Source organism: Argentina silus (genome assembly GCF_951799395.1).
Source record: "Argentina silus genome assembly, chromosome: 10".
NCBI lineage: Eukaryota > Metazoa > Chordata > Actinopteri > Argentiniformes > Argentinidae > Argentina > Argentina silus.
In genome coordinates, this window is record NC_139664.1 from 4,188,556 (window position 1) to 4,205,727 (window position 17,172).

Here is a 17,172-nt window from a genome sequence, read left to right on the forward strand (position 1 = left end):
GTAAAGTTACAGAGGAAACAGCGTTCCCATTCAATTCCAGGACCGTGGACAGCAACGTCCCATGCTATGTCGCTAATTTCAGAACCATGGACTGGGAAATTCAATATAATTGTCTAAATCAGAGCCGAAACAGACACACACCAATAGCCAAGAGAAACCACATCTGATATGTTGAATAGGATATAGAGGTGAAAATATAGCATGTTGTCTTAATAACCATGTTTATAATGATGTGTACTGCCTGCACATGGATTTACATATCGAGACACTTGTACTTTAAACGTTTTCTAACGAGGTTCGCACTGAGGGTGCCACCAACCGTGTGCTACCGGTAGTTGCTGGTCCGTTTTGAACGAGAATCCGTAATGGCCTATAGAGGATGGCCAACCCTACATTGACAAGACTCGACCGTTTTCACAGTTCCGTTCCGATTTCAGAAGTTCCCATTTGGCTACATTTCAATTCTGACACGCATTTATCTGAATGAATTCCTTAAATTGAATATTCTAAAGATATTTTAATAAATCCACGGTGATATTAGGCACGATCGGTGTGCAGTCTTGTCAAAGAGAACTCAAAACAACGCAAACTCGATGCCTCCTGACGGAAACGGTAGAATAAATGCCTAATTGCCTACAATTCGCATATGATATATACGATCTACGAATCATTCAAGCCCATACAATGTTCTTGTTTTCTATGTCAATAGGAATATCCTTCATCAATATGACAGATTGTAGCATGTGTACTTACAAACACTTTCGACGCGCTCGATCAAGATGACAGTATGTCCGTCGGGTGCGACTCGTTTGGGAATATCCAAACGTCGGATTATTTGGTAAAAATGTGCTTCTTTGCAACGAACTGTAGCCTATGGCTATATTATTATGTATATAAATGTGCAACTCGCTCCCCAATCATACAAATAGAATGTCAAAAGGCAATAGTATTAATCAATCTATTGCCATCTATTTCAATATCGTATAGTGAAAAGTCCTACATTAAAAATGACCATATAAATATACATGCACTATATACAAACGCAGCCCCATACCATGAAACACCGATTCCTCACACTCCCTCCTTCCTTCCCCTTTTCTCTCTCTCCCCTACAATCTCAGCTAATTCACGACGTCATGATGGAGACGTACGGTGCGTAGTGTCCTTTTCTCACGCACACATTTCCTTTTCCCCAGACGCATGCACACGTCTAGGCCCACCAACACTACAAATCATGACAAATCTAAAAAAGAGCGTTAATTTCATTTCAAAAGCTTACGGACTTATGGCTAATCCTATCAAGCGTAATTATATCCAAGCACTATGGTTCCCAATAGATCTAGTACCATCTATGTACGGTGACTACTGTACGTTAAGCCCTTGTAAAGCCTTCAGAGCCCATTCTGTAGGTGAGTAAAGCAGGCACTAGTCATTTCCACAGTATTGACTGTGATATTCTAGTATCACTACCTCTACAGTGCTTCACGCTTTCCTTCTCGAATCTGCTCCTCTCCTCGTGCCTCGCCATCTATTCTGAGCACACCAGGCTCCTTCATATTTATATCACTGTTGAATAATTGAAGCACGGGGATAAGAGATAACCTCTCCTTTACTGTCTCTCTCCATCTCTCTCCCTTCACGTCTCTCTCCATCTCTCTCCCTATTTCTGTAAAAACCATATTCTCATCATTTAAAAAAAAAAAGAAAAGAAAAAGGCATTTTCTTCCAGTCAATAAAGACATTACAAAATGAAACACACACACACACAGACATTTCACAACACATTTCAAACCAAAGAAAATGGCCAAGAGCCAAAAAGATACCTTGTATGATCTTTTATTGTTTTGACTGAGCTATATTGCATTAATGACATTGTCAACTGTACTACAGTATAGCTGGGTGACATAAGACAACTGCAACTGGAAACCTCCAAGAGACGAAAGGGGGATAGATTGACAAAGCCATGATGGAGGGATAGAGAGTACGAGGAGAGGAGAGGAGATGGATAATCCGGGGGGAAGGAGAAGGGGGCATTTAGAGATAAGAGGTAATCTCTGAGAAGATATAACCAGCATTAAATAAGATCACTTAAAATAACTGTACAATTAAGTTTCTCAAATATTCAAATAAATTGCAACAACTGTACATTTCATTATTTTCCAGCATTGTAATCAAACACTTATGTACATTTCTGGACTCCATTTCTTGTGCCTTGCACTTTGCTAACTCAGTAGAAGAACATACAATAAAGGGTCAACCCCCCCCCCCCCCCCCCCCCAAAAAAAAAAGAAAACAGTGCTAGGATGACTCAGCTGATTCACAATTAAACATGAATCTTAAGGGAACACCCATATCCTTCATGGGAATGTTTCAGCTGACTACAGTTTAATACTGTTTTATACTCAGTTTACAACTGTGTAAAGTAGGCAACAGCAGCTACAGCGATGCGGCATTCTTTTCCTAGTGTGTTGTGTCAAGGCACACCTCAAAGGACAACCCAGGAGGCTCAAAACAAGCAATACATTTTTAAGTCATGGGCTGTCATAGTTTTCTATGAAATAAAATAAAAGCCTATGATCATGGTAAACACATATTATAAGAATTAAAAAAAAAACGGATAAATAAAAAATTGAGAAATGTTTTAAAATAAACCAACATAACAACAGATAAAACAATGTATGTCAGCTTGAACTTTTAAGAAAAACCTGTGCGTCCAAATGATATTTGAGCCATGAATACTACACATGTAATAACAGGTCAAAATAAGTAGTCTGGAGTGCATGCTGTCATTATTAACAATGGAATATGTATCCTATTTGTGTGTTGTTTGCCCAATTTAATCAAACAAAGTAAAGCACCTCATTCTTCTTGTGCTGCAAATATGCACGTTTTGTTTATGCTCTTAACAAAAAGAAACTCAACTGTATATGAATTCAAGCATGCTTTCTCGTTGCACAGGAAGAAAATAGTTTTTGACTTATTCCGGAAACCAGATCAATTTTGATTGAATATGGCCCTCAGTAGGCATTTTTAGTCTCTAATATAACTTTATTGTTCCTTCATGCACTAGGAAGTTATTTTCTCAGGTTTCCTTATTACCAGAATAAGGGACGTATGCAGCTAATCTCAGAGGCATGTAAGGTCTAGGAATTCCAGTAACGTCCTGATAGGATGCAAAACCTCCTAATAATATTATTGTCAGTCAGCGTACCTGTGCTTCTATACTGAGTATCATGAACTGATTCTCCCCCTCTTTTATGTTTTGGCTTTAAACAGAATAGTGCGTCAGACCACCCACTTCTCTTCATGAATTATTATGACTATCCGTTAAGACTATGACGTCATTCACCTCACAAACTGAAGCTCCTGTGATGTTGCTTCAGAAACTGCTGTTGGCGCGCCTTCGCTGCGGTTTCCGCCTGCCTGTCTCGTTTTTCCCTCCCTCCCCCTCTCTCCCTCTCTTTCTCTCCCTCATCCCCAGTCACACTGCCCACATCGCTAAAGTCCCCGAGGTGTTCTATGGAGTCACATTTCTCCAAGTCGGAGGCGATGGTCTGAAGGCTAAACACGGAAAGGGAATCTGACCCGGCTTTTTCATTCTCTTTCTCCGTCTCCCTATATTTCTCCACCAAGTCATTGGTCTTATCCGCTGCTCCACTACCATCCACCCTGTCCTCCTTTGCCCCGCCCCCACATGCCCCACCCTCTGCCCTGAGCCCATAGTCAGACTCCGCCCCTATGGGGGGACTCCGCCCTCCACAGGATGTGGTTGGTCCTCCTTCGGCTGGGTCCCGCCCTCTCTGAGCGTGGATCTGCTCGCTGATTTGCTCTAGGTTGCGCAGGGCGATGGAGTATCGAGTTTTCACTTTGGCCACCCGCTCCTCCAGCTGTATGACTTTGGTTTTGTGCTCCTACAGTCACACAGAGGCAGGAAAGACAATGTTGAGATTCTAGAAAGGCTGAAAGCTCTCTCATCACTGTCATCGGTTTTATACCAAAGACCAAACAATACCATATGGGAGCTGTAAGGAAGGATATCATGTATCATATGAACTACTTGACTGCTTTCCTGACAACAGCAGCTAATCATTTGTTATATCGATTGTTGGGTCTGTGTTATTACCTCAAGTATGTAGTTGAACTGGGCCTTGAGCTCAAAGTAAGGTTTGGACTTCATGATGACCCTCTTGAGGGATTTCTGCAGGGTCTGGACCCGTGCTTCTGCTTCCTGACAGGAGTGGGTGACGCGCATGTGCTCCCGCTCGCTGCGCAAACGCTCCTCCTCTGCCTCGTTCACCTGGTACACACACACACACACACAGACAGACAGACAGACAGACAGACAGACAGACAGACAGACAGACAGACAGACAGACAGACAGACAGACAGACAGAGACACACACACACACACACACACACACTTTAGGCATGGATCCTGAGCATCTTACATCAGGATGAATTCAATGCAGATCAGCTCCATCAGCTCTACACCACCTCACTGATCATATTTTGACCAGATAAAATGGCAGCGCCATACATGGCAGAGCCCACAGCGATACAGGTGTTGGGATGGGGTTCCCCGACTGTTACCTTGGAGGTGGCGTGATTTAGCATCTCCTGCCAGGTGGGGTCCAGGGTGTTCTTGCCATCTGCCATGAGGCCCTGCTCTGCCACGTAGACCATCTCCCTGGCAGCCGTGTGCATGGAGACGGCCCGCTCGTAGCTCAGAGCTGCCTTCTGCGTCTCCTGTTGCGCCTGTGGGAAGGCAGGTACAGCCAATCAGATTTCGAGGATATAGAGCATGGTGTTACAGAAGAGCCAATCACCTTGGACTTAAACAAACCACACAAGTCACAGTTGAGAAAAGGAGGAAAAGGAGACACTAACAAAATGACCTCCGGTGGGTCGTGACACATCTTAACTTCAGTAATAAAGGTGCATTTCTCAACTCTTTGAGATTTTATTTGTAAACGCTTCACTTTTACAATGCGTTGTTGGCGTATAGGCATGAATTTACCAACACAGTGTATGCATGTACCTCTTTGGCGAGTCTGCGAGCCTCATAGTAGGGCCTAGCTTTCTCTATGCAGGTACCGAGCTGAGAGCTGTGGGCATTCAGTTTCCTTGCAGAGTCTGTGAGGATCTTCCTGTAGCCTGATCTGGCATCCTACAATAAAATGAAATATGAATGTCAAAAGGTAATTTCATTGTAATGGTCTTTCCTGCTCCTGAATGGCATCATTTTGAGATTGGATTACAGCATCCTGGCTTCATGCGGGAATTGAAACGGAAATTAACCAACTGACCAATTGATTCTCGATGAAACATTACCCTAACGCGGAAGAGGTGTGATGTCTGGTCTATGGGATGGAATTTGTTTTATGTTATGTAATCTTACATCCAGTTGAAGTTCCAGTTTGTTTATCTCTGCACTTGCTTCATTGAGGTGTTCCAACTCCTCCTAGAAGCAGAGAGATCATTTGAGGGAACAGAACTATTTGACAGTAGCATTTCTTAATACAGTAGTAATAACAACGCAGGAGAGGTTAATGCAGTTGAACACCAATAATGTAAAGCAATGCCGCTCATCGGTATGTTCATGTGAAAATTTAATTAGCTTAATTGGCTTCTAACGGCTTAACCAGTTTATAAAAGCTCCTCCTGGCACAATCCGTTACATTTGGCATATAATCCCTGTTGATCTCTACCTGGATTTACCCAGATTATCGTATTATGATATCAACCATCGTACAGCTGCATGTGTGCAAACATTGATTCAGAAGGAGAGTTATCTTGGTTTAATCATAGACAGACAGCACACAAACCGTTCAATTTGCTATGAACAACAGTTGCCAACTCATGGATCACATTCAACAGTGTATTGCCATTCAGGTGGGATTATTTCTTAAAATAGGGGGCTATTCTAAATTCCACAATAGTAGCACCTAAAATACACCTCGAGGGTTTTATCGAATTTCGCCTCACCTGAATTCTAGGGTCTAGTTCCTCCTCATAAGGGCTGTGTAGTTCTTCACCCTCTGGCTTCTGTTTCTCCACACACTCTTCCCCCTCGCAGGTGTCCTTGTGCACTGTCTTCACAGCGTCCCCACTCGTATCTTTGTCATTTGTTTCAACACAATTCACCTCGGCATCACCACCAGGAGTCTCTTCCCTCAATTCGCCCACATCGGGGTCTCCGGAGCCGGCAGGGCTCTCACGCAAGTCACCTGGCTCCATTCCAGGCCAAAATAACAGTAGAACAAAAGAACAAGCTAACGGTGCGCTGTTTTACTGTTTTCTTCTAGCTAGCCAGCGAGCTACCTAGTAAACTACTTTATAATTGGCATAGTTTTGGCCTAAAATGCACTCTAAAATTGATTAGCTTGCTTGCTAGCTAGCTAGCTAGCTGCCGAGAATGATAAGCGCAAGCTAAGTTAGCGTTACAGCTTGTACGTAACGTTCGCCGGTAATTAGCGGAGCTAGCTGCGTGAAATTCAAATCTCATTCAAATAGAAAGGGATAGTAATCAACTGATATTGAAATGAAATCGAATAGGAGACCCATAACTATGTCCTCTCTTCACCTCCCGTCTCTCCCCCATCTCCCACCAATTGACTAGCTAGCTGCCTGGCCTTTCACACATGAAGGTAAATAAAGAACGTTTTTACTCTCGCCCTTTAGTTTGGCCTCTTTCGGCTACCGTAAGAAGATTTTCTTTCTTTCTTGAGCCTCTATCTGGCTGCGCAGGATTTTTGCAGCGCCATTAGTTTACACACAGTTGTTTTGTTATCGAACAGTTGATTAAACTTATTTAGTAGAAAAAACACAAGTTGAACCGAATTTGAATTTAATTCCAAAAATATAATAACATACAGAATGGTTGATGTCATTTGCACACACGCCGGAACTCTTTGGACATACATAAAGCATACGTGCTAATATTTTTCTGCTAATATTAATGCATCGTAATATTATTGTTATTATATATATTAAAAGAACAAAATTAACAGTTATCCAAAGGATAAACTTTACCCAAAAAATGTCGCAGCAATTACATTGTAAGACAAATTACGAGTTGAACACCACCACCAATTGACCAAACCACAAATAGACAAACAGATCTGACAAAGATTACAGAAAGGCTCCCACATATTGCATATTAATTTGAAAACAAAGTGATCAAACTGGACATTGCATTGAATGCGAGAATTTCATGTGCATGATTAGCATATAAAAATAAATCTCTGTTGAATATCTGTTACAATGGCAAATGGCTACTCCGCAATCCCAATCATTGTAAAAATAGATCTTTTGGAACATAAGAAAACACCTGAGAAGTATGAGGAGAGCATCCTAAACCAGGAATAGAAGAGATGACTGAATAATACACACTATATCAGATTTACACCTAGCATTTATTCTTGCTCAAATATAAACTCTTGTCACTTCAATATTATTTTTTTTGGTCTGAAATAGTCTCTTCCATTAACACACATACCAGTAGATTAGATTTTCTGCACCAATTTATTCTCTACAGTTCATTTTGTTATCAACTCCAGCTTGGGTCATAGTGGTTCCATTCCGGAGGAGGTGCCAAGTAGATTCTCCTGCCCTTTGACAGAAAACTGACCACTCCCCGATACCCTGTCCGTGGGACTCCTGACTTCAAGTCCTCCATCACCCCAAGGTTTTTGGCAAACATTTTGAAACTATCCTTGCTTGTGTACTGCAGACGAAAGGGACCTGCCCCTTTCAGTTGGCTTCGCTGAACCTCTTCATATTTCACCAAAGGTGCACTGTAAACCTCCCTCTCAAACATCTCTTTGTATTTCTCCTCTTTCAGGTAAGTGAGGTCTTGTTTGGTGAAAGGCACAAATTTAGAATTCAGTTTGATATAACGTAGGTACTTGTCATAAAATTGGCCTAGACTCACACCCTTTCGTCCAAAGGTTAAAGATCGGGATATTTCTGGGCGAATACAAGCTCTGTCTTTGCGCTGGCTTGGCTGACGCATCCAGTCGTCCCAGAATGAGGCTGGCCATTTGGGCTCCAGCTCTAACCAGAGATCCTTGAGGAGCATCCAGCCCAGCCCAGGGAAGAAGTCTGTCCTGTACAGGAGGTCTGCTTTCCCGGGGTCGACGTAGCCGTCCCGCCCATTGTCATTCCAGGCTGACACACACCACAGAGATGGGTCAGACTTCAAGATCGGATGTAGGGCTCTGAAGTATTCAAAGAAGTCTGGCGCCACCTAGTGTTGAAACAAAAATGTAATTTCCAGCGCAGACAAATAACATCCACTTACACATGGACATGATTGCATACATTCAACCCTTGAGCATTGCAATATTGAACAATGTATAAAATGTTAACATTCAAATTTCCACATGCATCAGCAAACACGTGATAAATATCAAATTATACAAAACAATCACCTCCAAGTCATCCTCCACAATAACAACAGCAGAATGGGAAAGAGTGTTGAACACTTGGTTTAGTGCCCAACGATAGTGCCTGGAGATTTTGTAGTAGCCCTGAAACTTCTTGTGATCTGGTCTCACAGAGATATCTGACAAATCTGGTTGTTTTAGGTGGGTGACCTCCCTGCCATAAGAGCGGATCACTTCTGCAGTCTCAGCATGTCCACAGTCCTGGCTCACTATGATTGGGTGGAGTTTGGCCGAGGGGCGATACTGAATGAGTTTATCCAGGCAGCGTTTAACGGTGACCCTGTTACAGGCAATTACCAAGACAGGAATGACCACTTGAGGCTGGCTACCTTCCTGTCCATTATCTTTTCCTCCTTCCCATAACGATCGGTGACTCTGTATCTGAAGGAGGATTTCTTTCTGCTTTTCAAGCTCTGCCTCAAAGGTCTCTGCCATACGCATCACATCCGCAGCCACATCAGCCCCGGCAATGCCTAGCCCCCCGGCCAGCTCCCTCTCCTCTCTGCCTCCTGGTTCACCCAGTTGGCCAGACGAGGGCCGTCGCCAGAGAAAGAGGACCAGTATGGCATTCCAGGCAACAAAGAGGAAAGCAGCACAAACAATGAGAGAACTTCTCCGAGGGATCATGGCCTAACAACTCAGGAGTAAGGGGACGTCAAGTAGACAGGGTTTGAGAAAATAAGGTGCACCATAGAAACATGGAGCACAAAAGGGGCATGGAGGAGAGGCTGTTTTGTGGCAATCTTACTGCTATAAGACAGCTGTCATAGGGTTGTGTAAGAGATATTTATATGTCACTTAACTGGGTGAGTGTGTAAGTATAACTCATCAGGTATTACTTGCAATTATACAAGGGAAAAATCATTGAGAAAAATAGTGTGTGGTTGAAGCCTCAGTCAAAAAAATACAAGGAATATGTACAGGGTATGGGGGAAAAACTGAGGGAGAGCTGGATTCATATTGAACTGGAACAGGAGGTAAGGTAAGGTAAGCAGCTGTTTTTTCATGCCTTCCACGTCAATCTAAAAATCAAAAAACAAACAAGGGATATTGGTTAAGAGAGCACATGACTTAGCCAGAGTTGAACCTACAGGCTTCTTCTGTATTGACTTTGGCTACACATGACATAGGCCTACTGGGATACAACTTAACAGCAAACACAGCAAATTGTAAGCAATTAACGAATTTGTCAAATTTCAAGCGAATCAAATAATTCGATATTAATAATGACGTTTAGGACATTTACAAGTTGTTTAATGCAAGCTTGCAGGCTCGCCTACGAGGGAGGAAAATCCATATTGCATATGGCCCAGGGTCACATTTACTGACTTTTCGATTTTCATATCACCTGTAGCTTAGCTAGCTAGTTCTTCACCGCGCATCCTGCCACAGCGCAAACTGACATCATTTTTTATAAACAATCCATTTAAAGTTGACTAACACTTAAAACTAAATTGCACCTCGATAATCACATGGTAGAGAATTATTCCCAGAAATTAGCTGGCTAGCTAGCTGTCTTACCTCCTTGCTGTCACTGACTGTGGCCATTTCTTCATCTTGTAGCCTTTTCTTCCAAATCGATGACAACATGCAAGGACAGATTCTGTCATTGACGAGGAAATTATATATCGCTGTCACGCGTTGCTTTTGCTTATTTTTCCGAACATGCTGGTTAACCAACAATGTAGTTAGCTTGTTACTTTACCCCTTCTTGTCACTTTTTTTTATAAAGACAGAAAATCATACAACTTCCGGATAGCTAATATCCACAGGAAGTACCGCCCTAACTGTCATCTTGAGAAAATACATAATGTATGCATTGTTAAAACATGAACTTATGTGTGTTGGCTTGCATTAAAATATACTTGGTGTAGGCAACGACAACCTCTTTGACTTGTATTATCGCAGAGAGTTTGCTTCTTAGTATAATTTCCTGTACATTAAAGGGGCAATCTGTAATTGGTACATCAAATTTTTGACTTTTTACATCTGCCTATGAAATTGAGAGTGGTTACATTTCTCTAGCCCCATCCCTCAGCTGTTTATGAGATCGATTGTTGTTTGAATTACAAATTGCACCTTATTTAGTTACACAAATATTTAGTTTTTGGGGTTAGGGTGTTTGATGGTTTAATGAAACCTATATCTCTTTAAATTAGGCTTGCAGGTTAAATTAGCAATGTGTCTGTCCACAATAAATGTTGTTTGTCAATGTCAAATCTAATAAGGTGTTCAGCAGGCTACATCTTTGGGCCTACTGATATCTAGGTTATAATGAAAACATCACAAATTATCTCCCTGTCACAAATTACAGGATCATCCAAATGTAAAAATACACGAAATATGTCTTCATTAAGTCTCCAAATGAAAATTAATATCAATATCATGGCACTTCTTTAATGTTATGAGAAACAGCACAATTTGTAGTTGGCAAGGCAACTTGGCAGCATTCTAAAACAGGCCGCATGCCCAATGGTTTCATGTTGTGAATGTGGCTTTAAATTGATCCGAGTTTTAAAGCATTTTGTTACGATAAATCATACACATGGTACACGGCAACATGGGCTAATTCATCACTCTGAAATGTGTTGGTTTTTGAGGTATCCAATGTGTTCAATGGAGCTATTGGCTCAATTACTAATTTGAGTCCATAAGAAAATGATCACATGTATTATACAAAGTGCATGCATATCCTATTTTGTTTTGTGAAATGCTGAGTGGTATGTCCTTGAATAATGACGAATAACTGAGTGACTTGCATATCACTAGGCCTCCTTTACATAAGAAAATGATGCAATATGTCATCATCCAGCTGATTCTACTCAAGACTATTTCACTAGAGATTAATTTTGCATTTTGCAAAGCACCATATCAGAAGTATTGTAACAGCTCAAATATAGCTTTTAATCATTGTAGAATATTCTGGGTGCTACTGGTGTGTTGTGGTCTCTCAGTCCCGTCTGTCCTGTGAAGTTCTTTGTCCATAGTTGTTTGTCAAAGGCTGCTGATCGATGGGGCTTCCACTCTGTCCAGTCAATGACTCTCCCTGCAAGTGACCAGAAATATAGTTTGACAGTGTGTTTTGGACAATCAATTGTGAGGATTTTAGATTCACCACAGCAAACAGCAAAGTGTTCAGAAGAGTGATACAGTTTATTTTATCATCTGGTCTCAGACTGTCACAGTATTATTGACCATTCTCCACTCACCTGCTGACCACCCTTTTTGACAAAGGTATTTCTTCCTCTGATCAAGTGTCTGGTCTCCATGGCTGGTTCACCTACATTAGGTGGCCTGGACCGAAACAACGCTCCAAGTTTTAAGTGCATTATTTCTGACAGTAATAAGGTGAAAGATGCGCAGCTGTGCTTCAGAGTCGACCAACCATTAAGAATGAATGAATGGATCATTTGTTTTCCCATTTCCTTAGAATTATATAAAGTTAGGGAAATACACAAAACCCCAGGCGAGGTTTGATTACATTTCCCCCAAAACATGTTCTCATAGTTCTTACTTGCAATGTCATATTTGAATTCTCTTGAAAAAACAATAAATCGAAGGCACTTCGTGGTTCCAGACAAGATGTTAGTCGATAAAGGTTCATGTTTACGCAGAAGTTCGCTTTGGGCACTTGGCACATTCAAAGAGCGCGTGCCCCTTGCCGCGCAAGTTCTTGACTCCGAAAGCCTTCCTTGACAGCTATTATGTACGGGTTCATTGCGCACTGCTTTGCCGTCCGACTCTGATTTATATATTACAGATAGTCCCTTTCCAAACACAACCTGTTGTCCTTTAAAAATTGACTCCCATATTGACGGAGACTGGTTATTTGACCGTGTGCGCCCCGTGGTCGACTCGCATACAGCTCCGCAAGCCAGCCCGAGGCTGTATCCCGAAGTGACAGGCCTCTTCTTGTTCGCTTGGTTCCTGGCTAAAATATTACCCCGACACCGTAGAACGGCAGACAAGGCAGAGGCAGAAGGAGTAGAAGCCATCGTTGTCAATAGTCTGGTGACACTGCTGAAAGTCAGTCGAGGTATCGCAATCACATAGCCACCAAGATTCTGAAAATCATGTCATTCATTAGGAAATACAATTACATAGCCACACTTTAGTTTGGGACATATTTAGCCCCCTGCACGTATCGGGTATCCTGTTTGCGTCAGGACAGGGGTCTGCATGGTTCACCCAACCACGGCCTCGTCCGATGTCGTGAGTTTGTCAACGAGGGTGGTTCATTGTCCAGAAAATGCATGCATGTTTTTTTTTTCAAGGGCTGGACGAAGCTGCGACTGGACGAACTCCCACACACAGGGGGGAAAACACAGGTTGTGGTGGAGCCGTGAAGTGAAGTTTAGGTATTAAAACACCCTAGCAGTGGCTGCAGTGTAACAGTCTGGGCTAATTGTTTTCGATATAGCTTCCTCTGCCTAGACCTGTTTGTCTGGCACCTTTTCATAGACCTGCAAATAATTATAGAGATCGGAGTTAAATACCCTTTTAAAACAGTTGCCCATTCAAGCATAAATCCTATGACACTTACTGTGGTATTCATTAACAACCTCAATCTGGTATTACAGCATTGAGCAAAGCGAATCTGTAAACTGTTAGTTCACTACACCTGCCCACATTTTATTTTTTATTTTTTTTACATCACCTCATAAGGTATGGCTATGACAACCTTTTATGTCAGCCTATTCATTATTTACACGAGGAACCTCGTATTGAATACAGGCTGCTTTCAAATAGTAACACTTCAAAAAAAGAAGCTAAGAAAGAGAAGAGAAGAAAAATACCTGTAAAGTTAGATCAGGTCAAGCGACCCAGGGCCTCTGCATGTTGTGTGTTTACTGTTTAGGCCTATCCTCTGGTGCCTCTTGTATGTATTGTTTATACTGTTCCGTATTGTTCTTGTTGTGAAGCATATTTGTCTATGTAAAAAGCGCCATACAAATATGATGATTCAAAGCATACTGAATACATTATTAAAATATTGTTTGCGTTTTCCAACACATTTGACACAGTTAAATCCCTCCGCCAGCTTTCGAAAATGACTTCTTCTGAAATTCCCTCGCAAAACTATTTTGTCAAACAGGTTTCTCTGTTATGGCAGGGGATGAAAAAAGAATGCAAAAAGAATGCAAACATGAGTGACATGCAGTAAAGGTGAATGCAGGCAACAAATATTCACCTAAGACAGGTAAGACTACAATACCTTGGTACAAGAAGGAAGGAGAAAGAAGCCTTGACATGTATAATAGTGCCTTAACACAACTGTAATCATGACTGATCATGACTTAATTTCAGGGTGGAGGAGATGAGTCTTCTCCGTCTATACTGTGGCAAAATAGTGACAATGCCCATACATGACCCAGTTGGGTTTAACTGTTGAACTTGTGGTGAATTTAGTGAGTTAACCCTATGGATACTTTTATTGTCAAATGTGAACTGTCTATCATCGATATATCACCGATTTGTTTTGATTTTGCTAGCTCAACCTTTAAAATGCAACTTGCTTCAGCTAAAGTGCATATTATGATTTCTACATTTCCATCCTGTCAATCTGTATGCCTGAGAGAAAGAAAAAGGTGTCTCAGATAAAATAATATGTATTCTTTATTTTTTTTAACAAATTTATAATTCGTATGTACTCTGTATTTAGTATATACATATTGTTGTAGGTAAATATATACATAAAGTTAAGAATGAGTAAATGAATAACAAAAATCCTGAGCTGGACAATTTGACATTGCAATGTCACAAGAAAGTGCTCAATACAACTTTGACAATAATATTCTCTCTCTGGAAGACAAAAAGATGAATAAGAAGGTTCAATTTTTTCTCTCTTCCCACAAGCATTTCTTATGTGCTAGTCCAATCCTTCACAAAAAAAGTCCAATCCTTTAAATAAAGGAGTTAATCAAAGCCTGTGCATAGTGTGGCTAGTTCAATGTGCTCTTGTGCTTTCAGTGTTGCCTTTGTCTTCGGCAAATTCATATGTCTTCATAACATAACTTCATTAGTAACAGCAAAGAGGATGATACGTATTAAGATAAGAATCACAGATAATCACAGTTGTCCTCCCAATACATTTGAGTGATTCACTCTCCGTCTTGTCTTACTTCCCCTCCCACAGATACTGGTTTCCTGTCAGGGTGGAGGCAGTTGGCTGCTGTTTCCCGGATTAGGCCTGTTGCCCGGGTTCCCCATGTTGGGCATCACCACAAAGGCCAGGATGCCCACCAGCATCAACGTCACGGTGATGGTGATGATAATCCCCACCACTGCGTAGTAGCACTGGTCCGAGCGGAACATCAGGCGCAGGCGACCCCTGACCCTGTTGGGGGGACGCCCCACATCCAGGATTGTTGCCGGGGCAATGCCCTGCTCCAGGGTGCCCAGCTGAAGGTCACCACGCACCATAGCCTGCCCTTCTTGCTTCTTATGTGTGGGCAGGGTGAGTTTGGGCTTGGTGGAACTGGTGGTATGTGGAGGAGGCTTCTTCAGGACCAGCTTGCCTTTGCTGCGCTTGAAGCGGATGGACAGCGCCCTCTGCATGTTCGGAGGGAGTTTGCGGAAGATGTCCTGGTTGTTGCCTAGGTGCGGGAGGTCTCGGCCATGGGGCAGGTCAGTCAGCTCTCGGCACACGGGGCAAGACAGGGATTTGAGTTCGACTGATGTCACGTTGATGCGCGCCAGGCACTCCAGGCAGAAAGTGTGGCCGCAGGAGAGCAGCTTGGGGGTCTTGAAGACGTTATCGTAGGCACAGAAGCACACAACGCACTCCGTGTCCTCCATATCGTTTTTGTGCGCCTCTGATGTCTTCCGCTGGCTCTCTCCTTCATTTCTGTCTCGCCTTCGAGTCTCCTCGCTTCTCCCACGCTCGCTCCTCTCTAGTCTGTCCCTCTCTCGCTCTCTCCTCCTCCCTCCATCTCTCCCGGTGTCAGTGCTTCTGGACCTCCTTACTCTGTGAAGTTTCTCTTTCTTCCCCTGGTCCTGCTTGCTGCTATGTTTGTCTTTGTGGTCGGGACGGGGCTTGACGTTGGGCGCCTGTTTGAGTTTGGCCCCGTGGTTTCCTTCACGGCCGCCCTCGTGGCCTCCATCGCCACCGTGTCTCTCCCTGTCGTCACTCATGGTGGAGAGAGATGTGAAGGTCAAGTTCCTCCAGGGGCTAGAGTCAGATAGAGAGCGACGGCTAGTTCTCTATTACTTTTGAGCTGTGGAGGAATGTGATCATAGGTGAGATTAGTTTATTGATTAAGTTTATCAATTGAGAGTTATTATACACTGAGAGAATATACACTTGGAAAAACTAGCTCTGCTTTCTCAAGTAGGGAAAGACAGGGATATTCAAAATGCAGCCTTAATTTAAGAATAGGAGTCCTTACTTGACAATGCAATCTATTTACATAGGTTTTCCATTTACTTAACAAGCCTGTAGTAGTTTTGAGTTGATGATAGGTTGCTCTGTTTGCTTTGGCAGGAGACATCGGCAACATGCCTTTAGCTAATGGTATCCAGAGCAGTGGAACAATGTAAAGAACATTTTAAGTCATTGATCAGGCTCATGTTCAAACAGTCTAAAAAAATATGAAGCTAGTGGACACAATGGACTCTTGTTGAATGATTTTCAACCCCATGGCAAACATCCAACATGAAAACACACAGAGCAACATAAATGGGACATTAGTTTTGTTTTTCAAAAACCTTTCTCATAACAATACTGTCTGTCACTGCATATTACAACAGCAACATTCACCATGCACACTAACCTGTAGAGCAAGTTGAGTATTATATCAGTCTGTCAGATATGGTCCAGCGTATAATATTTCCCAGTGGATTATATTCCATTCAGTCTGTCCACTGAGACAGTGAGACCCAGACATGCCAAGTGGACCTTTCTCTCTCAGACTCTTCTATTGCTGTTCCCTCTCTGGTCATGTGTTTGCTGTTTATGTCTCTCTTCTTCCACTCTTCTCCCTCTATGACTGTTTACTGTTCCTCCCCTTGATAGGCCTCCTCCCTCTCTCGCCCGCAGTCTGTGTCTCTCTCTCTGTCTGTCTCGTCTGACCTGTTAGACCAGTTGAGGTGGCGTTTGAACCTGTGCCACAGTGTGTTTCATCCGCGGAATGTGTGCAGGTAAACTCAAAAAACCAAGTCTGTTATTCTAGATCTCGTGTGTGTTTATGTGTGAACACATTCATGTACCTGATCAGTGCCTGTAGAACTTTAACGTCAGCACCAGTGCCAGACAGTGTGTCATATTAGTGAGAGAGAGAGTGCAATATTTTGGGCTTTCTCAACACATGAATCTAATCTTGCAATCAAATTTTATTCAAATGTACCTTCTACTCTCAGCTGTAAACATAGGTGTTCATTACCAGACCACAGATATTCACCTATCCACATTCCAGACCCACATATTTACATCCTGGGAGACATTAGTCCATTATATTGTGTGTTAAGTTTCCCTGTGTCATGTAGGACAGGGAAGTTGTCATGGAAAATTCCACTGTGCTCTTGTGAAAAAGGACCAGACCGTCTGCAGCGTATGATATACATACCTGTCATACCTACAGGGTTGTGCTGGCTGTAGGGCTGTGCATGGAGGTTTAACATGAAGACAAGATAAGCAACGTTTCTACCGACATCAACTTAGAGACAGGCTGTTATAGTTGCTGTGTTTTGAAGTCCACTGAACCCAACTATATGACATCCAGTCTC

General features: G+C 42.4%; 4 protein-coding genes across 4 annotated transcripts in view; all 4 read right to left on the reverse strand.

Moving 5' to 3' along the window:
- The window catches only part of gabbr1a (gamma-aminobutyric acid (GABA) B receptor, 1a), a 33,946-nt gene extending 32,866 nt beyond the window's left edge, over nucleotides 1–1,080 (reverse strand). Inside the window, exon 1 of the mRNA XM_083678861.1 lies at nucleotides 754–1,080. The gene's annotated coding sequence lies outside the window, so the exon portion shown is untranslated. The remainder of the gene's footprint in view (nucleotides 1–753) is intronic.
- Nucleotides 1,081–1,820: 740 nt separating this feature from the next.
- Nucleotides 1,821–6,619, reverse strand: sh3bp5la (SH3-binding domain protein 5-like, a). The gene is made up of 6 exons (XM_083678850.1): nucleotides 5,987–6,619; nucleotides 5,400–5,462; nucleotides 5,040–5,168; nucleotides 4,592–4,756; nucleotides 4,124–4,297; nucleotides 1,821–3,911 (listed from the first exon to the last, which is right to left on the reverse strand). The coding sequence occupies exons 1-6, from the start codon at nucleotides 6,236–6,238 to the stop codon at nucleotides 3,351–3,353; spliced, it is 1,344 nt and encodes a 447-aa protein (XP_083534976.1). The 5' UTR covers nucleotides 6,239–6,619; the 3' UTR covers nucleotides 1,821–3,350.
- A 212-nt stretch (nucleotides 6,620–6,831) lies between these two features.
- Nucleotides 6,832–10,154, reverse strand: mgat1a (alpha-1,3-mannosyl-glycoprotein 2-beta-N-acetylglucosaminyltransferase a). The gene is made up of 3 exons (XM_083678660.1): nucleotides 9,970–10,154; nucleotides 8,434–9,470; nucleotides 6,832–8,249 (listed from the first exon to the last, which is right to left on the reverse strand). Exons 2-3 carry the CDS (start codon nucleotides 9,073–9,075, stop codon nucleotides 7,551–7,553), a joined length of 1,341 nt encoding a protein of 446 aa, XP_083534786.1. The 5' UTR covers nucleotides 9,076–9,470; nucleotides 9,970–10,154; the 3' UTR covers nucleotides 6,832–7,550.
- Nucleotides 10,155–14,048: 3,894 nt separating this feature from the next.
- rnf183 (ring finger protein 183) lies at nucleotides 14,049–16,418 on the reverse strand. The gene is made up of 2 exons (XM_083678323.1): nucleotides 16,221–16,418; nucleotides 14,049–15,665 (listed from the first exon to the last, which is right to left on the reverse strand). Exon 2 carries the CDS (start codon nucleotides 15,580–15,582, stop codon nucleotides 14,599–14,601), a length of 984 nt encoding a protein of 327 aa, XP_083534449.1. The 5' UTR covers nucleotides 15,583–15,665; nucleotides 16,221–16,418; the 3' UTR covers nucleotides 14,049–14,598.
- Between the last annotated feature and the right edge of the window lie 754 nt (nucleotides 16,419–17,172).